This window comes from Poeciliopsis prolifica, unplaced genomic scaffold (genome assembly GCF_027474105.1).
Source record: "Poeciliopsis prolifica strain line A6 unplaced genomic scaffold, Auburn_PproV2 SCAFFOLD010, whole genome shotgun sequence".
Lineage (NCBI taxonomy): Eukaryota > Metazoa > Chordata > Actinopteri > Cyprinodontiformes > Poeciliidae > Poeciliopsis > Poeciliopsis prolifica.
The window spans coordinates 7,235,131-7,247,575 of NW_026562385.1; the positions used below are offsets into that span (position 1 = coordinate 7,235,131).

General features: G+C 38.3%; 1 protein-coding gene across 1 annotated transcript; it reads left to right on the forward strand.

The window, feature by feature from the left end:
* The first annotated feature begins 9,074 nt into the window (after positions 1-9,074).
* Positions 9,075-10,566, forward strand: rasd4 (rasd family member 4). Its single transcript, XM_055035874.1, has one exon. It carries the CDS (start codon positions 9,199-9,201, stop codon positions 9,823-9,825), a length of 627 nt encoding a protein of 208 aa, XP_054891849.1. The 5' UTR covers positions 9,075-9,198; the 3' UTR covers positions 9,826-10,566.
* Positions 10,567-12,445: the final 1,879 nt, after the last annotated feature.

The window sequence follows — 12,445 nt, forward strand, 5'->3', positions numbered from 1 at the left end:
CTTTTTTGTAATGATGACGTCTTTCTGTGTCTGGGGATCAGTGTTTTGTCAGATTAAAATAACTAAAAGATATTTTTTCTGCAAAGTAAAGAAGGTAGAGAACATATTGGCACTTGTTTCTCATGGTTTGAAGTTTTGTTTATCCCACATTCAGGTGGGATAAACTAACCCGCCTAACCAATCATACAAAGACATGTACCACTGTTCTTGTTCTTGTGTACTCAAAGATGAGCATTACAAGCAAATTCAGATGAGCATAAGGAGATAAACTGTAGAGGTAAATGAAGTGTCTTTTGGGTTAGTGTTTGAATTATATGTTAAATTCACTGCTGTGTTTCTTCACAAAGTAAACCCAGATTGAGCTACTGAAGCATAAGAGGCAACATAGCCCATGCTGGAATGTTTCATTATAGATGCAGGTTCTGGTGGTTGTGAACTGAACGTCAATTTTGGAGACTTGTGTTGCAGTCTGATTAAATTAAAATAAAATAAAAAGTCTAAAGATGTGGCCATCTTTGGATTTGGAAAAACAAAAGGGAACCTTGTGAACCCGAGAAGGCCATTGCAACAAGGAACTATTGGTAGCAACTTCATGGTAAGCAGGAGTCTCCCGCAAATTGGGGACTCTTCAGCTTTTGTAGAGAAGATCAAATTTTCTAACTAAGTCTGGGCTGCTATACCAAGCGTAATTGTTTCAAATACATTGCAAACAGCTGATGTTTCTGCTATGGAATGGAACATTTTCTACAGACACCATTTTCTTTTACTTTCTTATCTATATCTATTTGGGTTCTTTCATTTTTCATATTTTTTGTGATTATTGTTGATCATTTTGCAGTAGAGATTCTAAAATAATTTAACAAGCATTTGTAAGAAATGTCTTATAGAGTATTGAAGCTATGCACTCCCAAAAGTAAGACGAATTGATTCAATTATTTTGTTGGTTTAACTGTAGTTTGTTGCAGTGCATCTTGTGATGATGGAAATCTTGTTTGTTTCCCTTTGAACGGGACCACATTTGTAAAGAAAATGCATTTTCGGGTTGTTAACAAGAAAGCATTCACACGTTAAACCAAAAAGTTAAAAAAAATAAAAATAAAAACATACACTTATGCAACCCTGCAATTATTCTTATATAACAATAGATGTCCAACTGGGCTAGGCTGTCATCACTTACACAGGTCTGGAAGAAACAGCGTGAAGGAGGCAGCAGCAGCAATGAAAACCAAGACCATTTCTAGTCAAACATCGTAATCCACTGTGCATGTGGTCCAGGAGTGCTGCAACGACTCTGACACAAACCATTATAAAAATACTGGAAGAAATGACATTCCTTCCTCAGAGAAACATCACAAAGTTCAGATTTCATTTTCTTTTGGTTTGGATAACAAGCTCAGCTTTTAGTGAAACCCAAAATCTTTCTTTTATTTCTGATATAAACTACTTCCTCATAACAACCACTAATTATTCTAAGGCTTCTTTCTCTTGTAATGATTATGCTAAGTGCAACCATTTGCAACTTTTGCTATGCAACATTTAATGAGAATGTCATGGTATTTGATTTACTGTGGTTAGATCATGAAATTCCATTCAAAATGTCGAGTTTTTGAAAATGACTCTAATCTGCTTTTAGCTTGACTGCGCATTGACCGTCAGTTAAAGCTAAATCCTTCTTCGTCAAAATGGAGACGCCAAAATGAATTTCAACTGTAGGCAAGTTACAGAACAGTTACACAGTACTTCCAAAAGACAAAAGAAAAGTAAATATTATATCTAAAGCTGTTCAGAAAAAGTTAACTGTGACAGCAGACAATTTCTGACATCTTTCTGCCCAGGCTAGCAGTTATGGAATATCAGCTTCCATAATAAACAGGTCAGTAAATTAAACGTATACTACATTTTTAAAACAATTTTCAGAAGCACCATTTTCACCCTTAGAGTCCGCTACAGTAAAAGCCAATGTTCACAGTGCTCTGTGGTTCATTCCTCTGTTGATTCCAGGTGAATTGGTCCACTAGTAACTGACTGCGTTACTATCCATTATCTCGCTGCATTACACAGTTAAACAAAGCCTGACATCATGTGCCTTTAAACCCAAACATAGACACCAGCCAGGACACCTTCTTAAAGAGGTTCACCGCACTCGAAGGTGATTGCTGTGTGTGAACAGGTTCAGAAATCCAACATGAGCGCTGTAGTGTTAACAGCAGGAAGCAGCCAACCACTCACTGTACAGACAACGATAACATTTGTGTTATTTGTGCAGTAAATACAAGAAACAATATATATTTAATATTGGCAAGAAAAGACCAGCAGCATTCCTTTTGTTGTAACGGCACCGATCCAAAGTTCACCAAGGTTGTATGGTGCCTAAAGTGATCTGATGTATTTCTGTATTTATAACAACAGATCAGAGGATGTTTATCTTGTTGGGTAGAATTCGCTCTGGGAGACCTGAACATATTCTTTTAAATTGTTATGCAATGATTTCTTGACATTTTCAAGGGTACTTGTTGTTCAACCTTGAACACAAAGATAGCTTGGAGTCTGTACTGGCAACTAAGGTCACTTCAAATCCATAGCATGTAATTCTGTCCACAATGAAGGAAATGTAAATAATTTACAAGAAGACAGAAAAACAAATCTATGCAACTTGTGTTGCACGATTCTCAGCACCGAATAAAATCTAGCCATTTATTTTAACTTGCCTTCAGTCGCCTACCTTTGAAAAGAAACATCTTTATGTTGATGGAGCTTGTCACTAAACTGGTTATCTTATTTTTTTGTTTGTTTTTTTTAGCTTAGGCTACCTGTATAAATAGACAAGAATTTATTACAGCAACCTCACCGTGTGAGTCTTCATGCCCACACCTTTTGTTAACAGAAATGTTGTGTACAACTTTTCCAAAACCATAATAAGTATTAAAAAGAGCCATAAGACAGAAAAAAATACACTTTCGCTAAAACCGATTAACAAAAAGGAACTGGAGTAAAGTCAAACACTGCAGCAAAAATGATGATGACTATATAATTCAGAGACGTTCTGTTGCGTAAACATTTTCTCTTTTCTATGAACCAAGCTCAAAGGTATTTGTGCTTGCAGCTCTTTGTTATGAAATGAAAGTCCTGACTGTGTGAACTGAGGCAATTAAAACTTTGGATTTTCTGAGGTCTCTTGGGTCCTGATTGAAGCGTTGCTTTAAGTAGAGCAAGCTGTAACTGACCTTTGTCTCTGCTCTTAAAGCTATGAGCAATTGCCTTTGAATTGGTCTGTTTATTAAAAACAAAACACACACACACACACACAGTTACTGCCCTTGATACCTTTGAATACATGTTGCCTCAATGCTGAAACAAAACATCCATCCTGCAGCTTCCGGCATCTGATTCATTGAGACACTCAGTTCTGACTCAAATAATGGTTCAACATTTTATTTAGAACATAAAGAAACATTTAGAATATGCTGTAATAATTAGTTTTATGTCAGTAAATAAATACACAATTGATAAATCTACCATGGCTGACATGTTTGTTTTATTTTTAAAGAATCAGGCCGCATTTTGTTCTTAAAGGGAGAATTAAATTATATTTATTTGTAAGCTTCATTATATAAACCTTCTTCAGTCATAATATTTTTTGACTTATCTTTCTTCTTTACTGTCAGTGATTGACTGCTGGACAACTCTCAAGTCGACAGTTTTCCCAGTTTTAAAATGTAACATTTCCAACTAAGTTACAAAGAAAATCACAAGGCTATTCATGCAATTGACAGACTTGTAAACTTTAATTTACACACTTGGCTCAGAGTTATTTTTGGTCTTGCTACCAAGCCTCGGGATTTAATTTAATTTCAATTATTTGCAGCAGGGAAATCTAACTTCCAACTCCACTAAACTCTGTCTCGATAATTAAAACTGACACTGAACGTGAGCATATGCTCTAAATTCAATTACGCTTCAGAATAAATTCATATTCATCACTTTTTAGAAAATATACGTTATAAACGAGTAAAGCACTGCTTTGGGGATGAGGCCGTCATGCAGAGTGTTTCTCTAGCCTGAATAAAACTTTTTAACGTAATAAAACGGGACGAGTAAGTAAGTGCCCTGGGTTGGCAAATACGGCAACACATTCTGCTGAGCAAACACTCGATTCTCAGGTAGCTGGTTGTTATTATTAGCAACAAAAGTACCAACTAAATGGGTCACAACACATCGACGCAGTAAAAAAGACTGCATCTCGAACAGCAGAGCCCAAAATCCAGATGCTGAGTGTCAACTCTTCAGATGCAAGACAGCGCGCACTGAGTATGTCTTGTTCTCATTGTGGCAGCCAGTCAACACATTCTCACTCCGCCGTGGGATCAGCAGCTCCACACTGCATCATAGGAACAGGAAAGTAAATGTCACGTAGTGCTCAGAGTTTGTTGTGAAATTATAGGATTTCTGAAACAGGTTTGTAATGCAGGAAGGGAACAAAAAAATGTAAGACCTGAAACATGTTAAAACTGAAAACATTTTCTTTTACAGGTTCACAAGGTAATGTGCAAGAAAAAAAAAACTACAGATTGTCATTGGTGGATCTACACTGGATCAGACTTTAGGGGTGATGTGCCTGAGAAATGTCTTCAGTGCTCTTATCATCTGACCGATGAAATCAGGAAATCAGCAGACTGACTAAGTTATTCTTCAAATCATCTTGCACCAAAACACTAATTTAAACCTCTGAGCTGTGTGTTGTGTAAACATACACAGTGAGAAAACTGACTTAAGTAGCCATAGAGTAAGTGTTATACATATCAAAACCAATTTGTAGAGAAACTCAACCTATCAGGGAAAACATAGGAAGTGTTTAAATGTAATTGCATTTATGCCCTCCAGAGCTACAATTTATTGAAATTCGGTTATCTGCTTCTTCTGTGTGTTTTTCAGCAAATTCAAATGGTTTGACTCACAGGCACACTAACAAGAGGAAAAACAGCTTATTGGGACTTTGAAACTGTAAATCTCCCTTCATCATTTTCTTATAAGTACTTGATTTTTGACCAGTTTATACATTAGCATTCAGCTAAACAACAGGAAAAAAAAAAGTTTGTGCATGTCTTGCTGTCGGAGCCACTTCAAGCATTCTGCATGCCAGGGTGAGTGCTTGTTAAAAAAAACGAAAAAATGATCCACGGATAGTTTAAAAGTTTAAAAATATGATAACAGATAAAATGACTGTTATCATCATGAAACTAATTATTGACGTACTAAGCAATTTCTTTCGTATACTAATTTATTATTTTATTATTTGCAAGAGACAAAAGGTGTTCAAAAATGTTAAAAAGTTTCAATTTCATAATTCCCAAAAATAGTTAAAGTATAAAGTTTCAACAAAAAATAAGTCAAATAACAGATTTGGGCCCAACTCAACTGATGTCAACCGGACAACAAAGAACAAACAAAGAACAAAAGGCTCAAATAGGGGTGAAGAAACCTAAATCTAACAGATGAGGGAACCACAACATGACAAAGGAACAAACAAATACAAAATCAGCTAAGGCAAAACTATAACCCAGCATAAATAATAAGTGAATATTAAAGTGACAGAATTAAATAACTAAAGTCAATTTTAAACAAAGTCCCCCTCCTTGTTTTAGAAAAAGAAATGGTATGCGCTAGGCTTCCTCCTTCAGCTGGGCTGTGTTTGCAGCAGCTCAAACAAAAGAATAAGACCGAGTAAACTATTCAGACAGATATTAAGTAAAATGTTTCCCCCACTAGAAAATATATGTCTAACTTAAGCATAATGGAAGCTGTAATTAATGATGTAAATCAAGAAAAATAAATAAATACCTAAACAATATGGTGGTGGTGGTAGGAGCATCCATCACACTATTTAACAAGTACGATTTAATTTACCTGGCTGATTTTCATCCATGTTTCTGATGTAAATGTGCAGCAAGTACGTAAATAAAACAGAGCTCACCATCTGAACCTGTTCCACTGAAAGAAACGATTGCACTGGCGCAAAAGAAAGCTCCTGGATGCATACCAAAATATTTTAAACTTAAGAAAATGACCTCTGCTTGAACTGTAACTTAAATAAAATCTCCTTCAAAATACAACCACCTAATTTGTCTTAAAATGCAGAGTGAGAGACATGTTCTGCATTGAGTTGTAAAGATATCAACTGTCACTGGACATGCTGTCTCTTCCCTCTCCTCCACCTCACCTGTCCCTACACAGAACATCATGTTCCAGAGCCAAACAATGGTGTCAGAGGAGCTGCAGCCAAACTTAGAGGAGAGGACTTCAAAAAGCACGACACACATTTCAGCTGCTCTGTTCAAAACTGCAAAGCCACCGAATAAAGAGGGCGGATTAAGAGAATTGGTAGGAGTTCAGGAGGCGGGTGTCAGTTGAGTTGTGTCGTGTTCAAGTACACACACACACACACACAAATGAATTGCATGGGTGTGCATGTGTGTGTGTTCAAAAACTGCCCATAGGAGGAAAAGTCAGACTTGTGACCAAAATCTAGCCAGATTTCCATTGCAGAGTGGGTATGGAAGATGTTTCCTTTTCATTAAAAAGACTCTGTTTGAGACTCAGCAGGCAGTGGCCATTATGAAAACACGCAGTTAGATCACATTCTTGCCTAGGTCATTATTTATGTGTCAAGCTGTTTCTTGGCAAGATTTAGCAAAACAGAAGTTTGTGCAGCTGTTTCAGGGATTACAGTGGTTCTATTTCTTTAACAGTCTAAAATTAAGATCTGACAAAAAAAAACTTTTTGGAGTTCTAAAGAACAAAAAAGGATCAAAAGTGACCAAAACGATGTGCAGCACAATGAACTGAATCACGTTTTTTTTTATGCTGCAAAGGTGTAACAACGTGACTTTTACCCGCATGTTAGCTTTACCTTAGAAATATTTGCTTTGGCAAGTGAGCTCCTATTTGAAGTTGAAAGCTATCAGAGGCGTCTCATTATTAAAAATGACATTCTGTCCTCTGCAAACTATCGAATTCCACAAAGCGTGACAGCTTGACTTGACTTTATGGGCTGGGCAGAACCAGTCTGCACATTAGACACACACAGCTTTCTCAGGAACCCATTGCAGTTTTTATGAACTTTACAACTTTCGAATAAACTCATTAATCAAACAATGCTTTTCTTTAACTTAAATTTGTGCAGTTTCGCAGAGAGCGTTTTTCTTCCATCTTTTTTTTTCTTTTCAACGGATTCGGAGATTGGAGTCGGCTCAATAAGGTAAAAAGACAGCATGTTCATTGTGCAAATTGTCCTCCTTCTCTATTACAGCCAGACATCACAGATTAATATGACGGTGGGATCAGCAGCTGCCTTCTGGATTAAGGAGCAGAAACAGCTGCTCCAAAGGAACAACTTCTCCCTTAGCTGCCAAGAGGATTTTTAAGAACAAATGCAGCTTCCACTTTAACTTTGAAATCTAACAGAATAATCTCCAGAGTTGCAGTATGTAACCTTTATAACATAAAAAAGTATTCTTTTACATATCTGTCATAATGACAGTATGGAATGAGGCAGATAAATATTGAGCTCCTCTGCCATCTCCCGGTGCTGAGGATCTCCAGGAGGCGGATCTTTGCGCTGTTAATCACAGTCTTGTGTGGCTCTGCTCTTCACCCTGCCCCACTTGCTCTCTGCTATGCTAGCAATGAATGTCATAAATGTGGAGGCTCGTTAGAATAACCACCTTTGTTGACGGATAATTGGGTTTCCTGTAAGGATAAGTTCTTTCTCCGCCATTAGCAAATTTAGCAACATTGAATGACAGCGCTAAGACCCTCCTCCTGGCTGTGGTTGGTTGTTTTTGGTCGGAAGCAGTGCATTTCTTCAGACAGCAATATGAAGATGTGCATAACATAACATTCACAACATGGTGACGGTTTTAACAAGTATGTGAAAAATATATTCTTTATAAAATTTACATACTGCAGAAAAAAGGCCCATGGTGACTCTGGAGGAGCTGCAGGGATCCATAGCTCAGGTGGGAGAGTCAAAACCACTGTTGAAAGAAAGTCTTGTGGGACACAGCAAACATGTGTAAGATGACCTCAAAATTGAACTCTTTGGGCTACATGGAAAATGCACTCAAGACTTCTGTGTGTTGTTGTGATCTGGCCTCTGTGCTGTTGTTAAAATCTCTGTGTAGGCGACTAATTTTCCACAGACCACTACTGCTTAAATCCTACATGTCTGCATGCTGATGAGAAATGTAAAACGAACCTGGAGGTGGAGGCTTTACTCTGTGAACACAGTCCATCAGCCCCCTCCTCTGGACTCAGACAAGCCATACAACACAGGTACAGCCATTACTACCAAGAGCTGGACTTTGCGGTCCTGACGTTTGTCAACAAAGATGATCTCCGTATGGTTGGCTGAAGTACTTTGCCAAAACGGTTTCTAACCTCAATAAGTAAAACTCTCAAGTTCTGGTTGAATGCCTGTCCCTTGATTTCTGTGGTGACCTTTAGAGAGGATCTGCATGTCAAGGTCAGATGTGTAGAGTCACAATATGGAGATGGTGGAGGAGCTACAAAGGCATGTTTGAGATCCAAAGCGTATTCGATCAATTGCTGAGAGTCCTGAAACTCAAGCTGCAGAAGAAAAGAAAACAGAAATCACGATTGCAGTATGGTGAGAAGCTTCTACTAGCAGGTCATTCATTCTTCCCCAGAATGCCACAAGCAATAAAACACTTTTGAAAAGCAAGGTGTGTGTGTGTGTGACAGTTTTTAAAAAAACTTCATAATCGACTTTTTTCTACAGAAAATGACATTCCTCTTGATTGCACTTGAACGTCTCTTTTGCAGTCAAAGAAAATTGTGTTTGTTGATAGAAACATTCAGAGATGTGTCCTGCATTCACACATAACACCCCGGTCATGTTTTTCTTTTATCTTCTCCCTTTTATTGAATTGTTTTCTGATTGGCTGCTGTAAACTCAAACTCCGTCCTTCCCCTGATTGGCTGGGAGCCCAGTGGGCAGGTGATGAGTGTTAATAAATACAGCGTGCAGTCAGAAGAGCGTGCATTCATACGCAAGCTTCTACTATCAACACTTCTCAGTTCTGTCAGCGCATGTGAAAGTGTTTACCGACACGCATTGGCTGCAGCAGAAAAGTGGAAGGAATTTTTAGCTTTTGCAAGAGAAAAGAGAAAAACATTGTCATGTCTTTGGAGACAAAGGAAAAGGCTGAAGTGCGTCTGGTGTTTCTAGGAGCAGGGGGAGTGGGGAAGACAGCCCTCATCCAGCGGTTCCTCAAAGACACCTTTGAGCCGAAGCACCGGCGCACAGTGGAGGAGCTCCACAGGAAGGAGTACGAAATGGGAGGAATTAAGGTCACCATCAGCATTATGGACACCAGTGGGAGCTACTCCTTCCCTGCCATGCGCAAACTCTCCATCCAGAACAGCGATGCCTTTGCTCTGGTTTACGCTGTGGACGATCCAGACTCCCTTGAGGCGATCAAGAGACTGCGAGAGGAGATCCTGGAAGTCAAGGAGAGCAAGCACACACCAATTGTGGTGATCGGCAACAAGATAGACCGACTCAAAGAGCGTAGGGTGTCCAGCGAGGACGTACTGTCCACGGTGGAAGTGGACTGGAACCACATCTTCCTGGAGTCCTCGGCCAAGGACAACGTCAACGTGATGGAGGCCTTCATGGAGCTGCTGCAGCGGGCCAACCTGCCCACGCAGCTGAGTCCGGTGCTGTGCAAGAGACGGCTGACGTTCCCCAAAGAAATAAGCAAGCGTGCCCCCATGAACAAAACCAACAGCTGCCTCCTTTCGTAGAGACGGACGGAGGCAGAGAAAACTGTGCAAACGAGACCAGAGGATTGTCGCGGATGACAGAAAAACAAACCAAGAGACAATGTTTGACACGATAATCAAATGTTCCCTTCTGCTCACAGCTCCAATATACTCCTCCTAAAACAAACATGGACAGATGAAAACAAAGATTAACATGTTGTTGAACTTGACTGCACCCACCGCGAATGCCAGAACATTTAACATTAAAAAAAGAAAAGAAAAAAAATATTCTGAATGTGTTGTGTTCAGTTTGTACTCGAAATTATTGATGTTTCAGCTTGTAACTGATCATCTGCAGGGGAAAACAATCTGTATCTGTTGATGAGTCAAAAGCAATAGTGTTTTTCATCTCTAAATGTGTTTTTTTTTTTTTTGTCTTTTCTGTGCAGCTGATGTCAACATATGAAGAAAATATACTGTGCACTTTATATTTTTAATTAGTGTTGGTAATACTGGTTTACTGAACCTTTTTGTTTGCAAATGCAAACAGAGATTAAAATATGAACTAAAATGAAATGCATTTCTACTTTATGGGGGGTAAGAAAAAAAGAGTTCTGCTCAGTTATATCTTTTGCATACTTTCAGTGTTTTGTCTAAACCAGGAAAAAATAAATAGCTGTAGTGTTGTCTGAGGTTCTCTGTTGTGCTTCTGTTGTACCTTCTTTTTTGTGTATAATGTCAACTTGATGTGAAAAAACAAATAAAGTGTTCATCTTCACAAGAGGTACTGTGATTTTATAAGAAAAAGTTTCTGCCACCAAAAGAGACATGCTTTAATGCTTGCAAACTTGTATTTCAGGTCTCCAACCAGTCTTGCAGAAAAAAATAAATAGATTAAGGATTATTAAAATTCTCATATTTTAGGACCTCAAGTGACAAAATAAACATTTAGTAAACAGTCTTGCAAGAGAAATTTTTTTGAAAGGAATTAACAACTGACATAAATCTGCTTTTGAATATGTTGGATTTTTAAAGTCTGTGCAAACATTGATGTCTGTTGTAGTGATGTGTGTTCACTCTGTTCTTTCTCCTGAACAGCAGTACTGGTCTAACCGGACGGATGAGTTCAAATAAACGTGCATCAAACACTTGCCTGTCCTGGTTTCACGTGCATCACCTAGTATGGTGTCGTCAAAAGTAGCAATGATAGGAATCAAATTCATTTAGAAAAGTGGAGGAAAAAGTTAGTCTAGTGGACAGATCTCACAAGCAGTTTCATGACTTCTCTTCGGCATTGTACCGCCCTCTGGTGGTGGACTGCAGCTTACAAAGTTTGCTGCAGTAATAGAGTGAAGGGCTTTAAAATTATGACTCACCTAATCGACAAATGACAAGCAACACTAATTAAGTTGTCCTGTGCTTTTACACTTGCTTTACTTTTAAAGAACACACCATGGATCTAGCATGGCTGCGTATAACAACAAGACAAAAACTGCAGTTCATTGCAAAATAATTCATACTAATTTTAGCTTTTTCATATTTTGTCAGTTTACAAAAACTAACTTTTGTGTATTGGTTTGTAATTTTATTAGATAAACCAATACAAGGTAGCAATTGTGAAGTAAAAGAGGCGGATTATTACCGTTTTGCTGTGACACAAATCTACCCAGACATGCCCACCTGCATTTACGGACAGGCTGAGCAACCAGAGCATTTATCAGAGAACCAGCCTGAGAGATGTTTATAACTCTGGAGGAGCTGCAGAGATCCACAGCTCACACACTGCGACACACCACAAACCCTGAAGAGTGGAATGATGAAACCCTGATAAACACCAACAAAACAAAACTAAAAATAAAAACAATAAAGTTACTTTCACCAAATCTAGCTTGTTGACACTGCATGTCATCTTGAGCACAGCTTCCCCAAGGTGTGCATGGATCTTGCTAACAGGGGAAGCTTGTTTTTCAGCAGTGACGGGGGAGCTGGTTACGGTTGATGAAAAGATGGAGGCAGAACCTGCAAAAACACTAGAATGAGGCAAAACCCGGGCATTAGCGCAGACTCTAAAGCACCTCACGCCCCTTTCAGGAAGAGCAAGATGCTGCTTGTGAATGCTCCAGTGAAGCAAACCACAGTGTGGCGCACAAGATTGTATCAACAACATGGACTGTCATGGAACCAAAAAATGTGCACTGTTTCTATTGTGGCTCAGCTTTTGGAGATACTAAAATGTGTTTTGTTAATCTTTGGTTAAGATCGATGGACCAAATGATACATAATATATCCAGAGTTGGATATTAATTAGTTGCATTTACTTGGCAAGTTTTCTGGGCAATGAGAGTATATTTAGGAGTATTTTTACTTTTTTACTTTTACTCTGAAGTATCACTAATCTTGTTTGAGTAAAATTTACGGATATTCGGCCGACTGTGAATAACTTCACCAAAACAAGACAAGATCAGCTTGAACCTAAAATTCTATCCTGCAGTTTTTGTGAAAGTTTCACAAGTTTTATATAGAAAGTAACTGATTTGGATTTTTTTTTTGTCCAATTTTGTTGTTTTGTAATTATGTTACTCTTAGGAAATATTTTTCTTTTCATATTTAAAATACCAAAATAGCCACATCACTTTATTTTGGTCCATCAGATGATGTTATT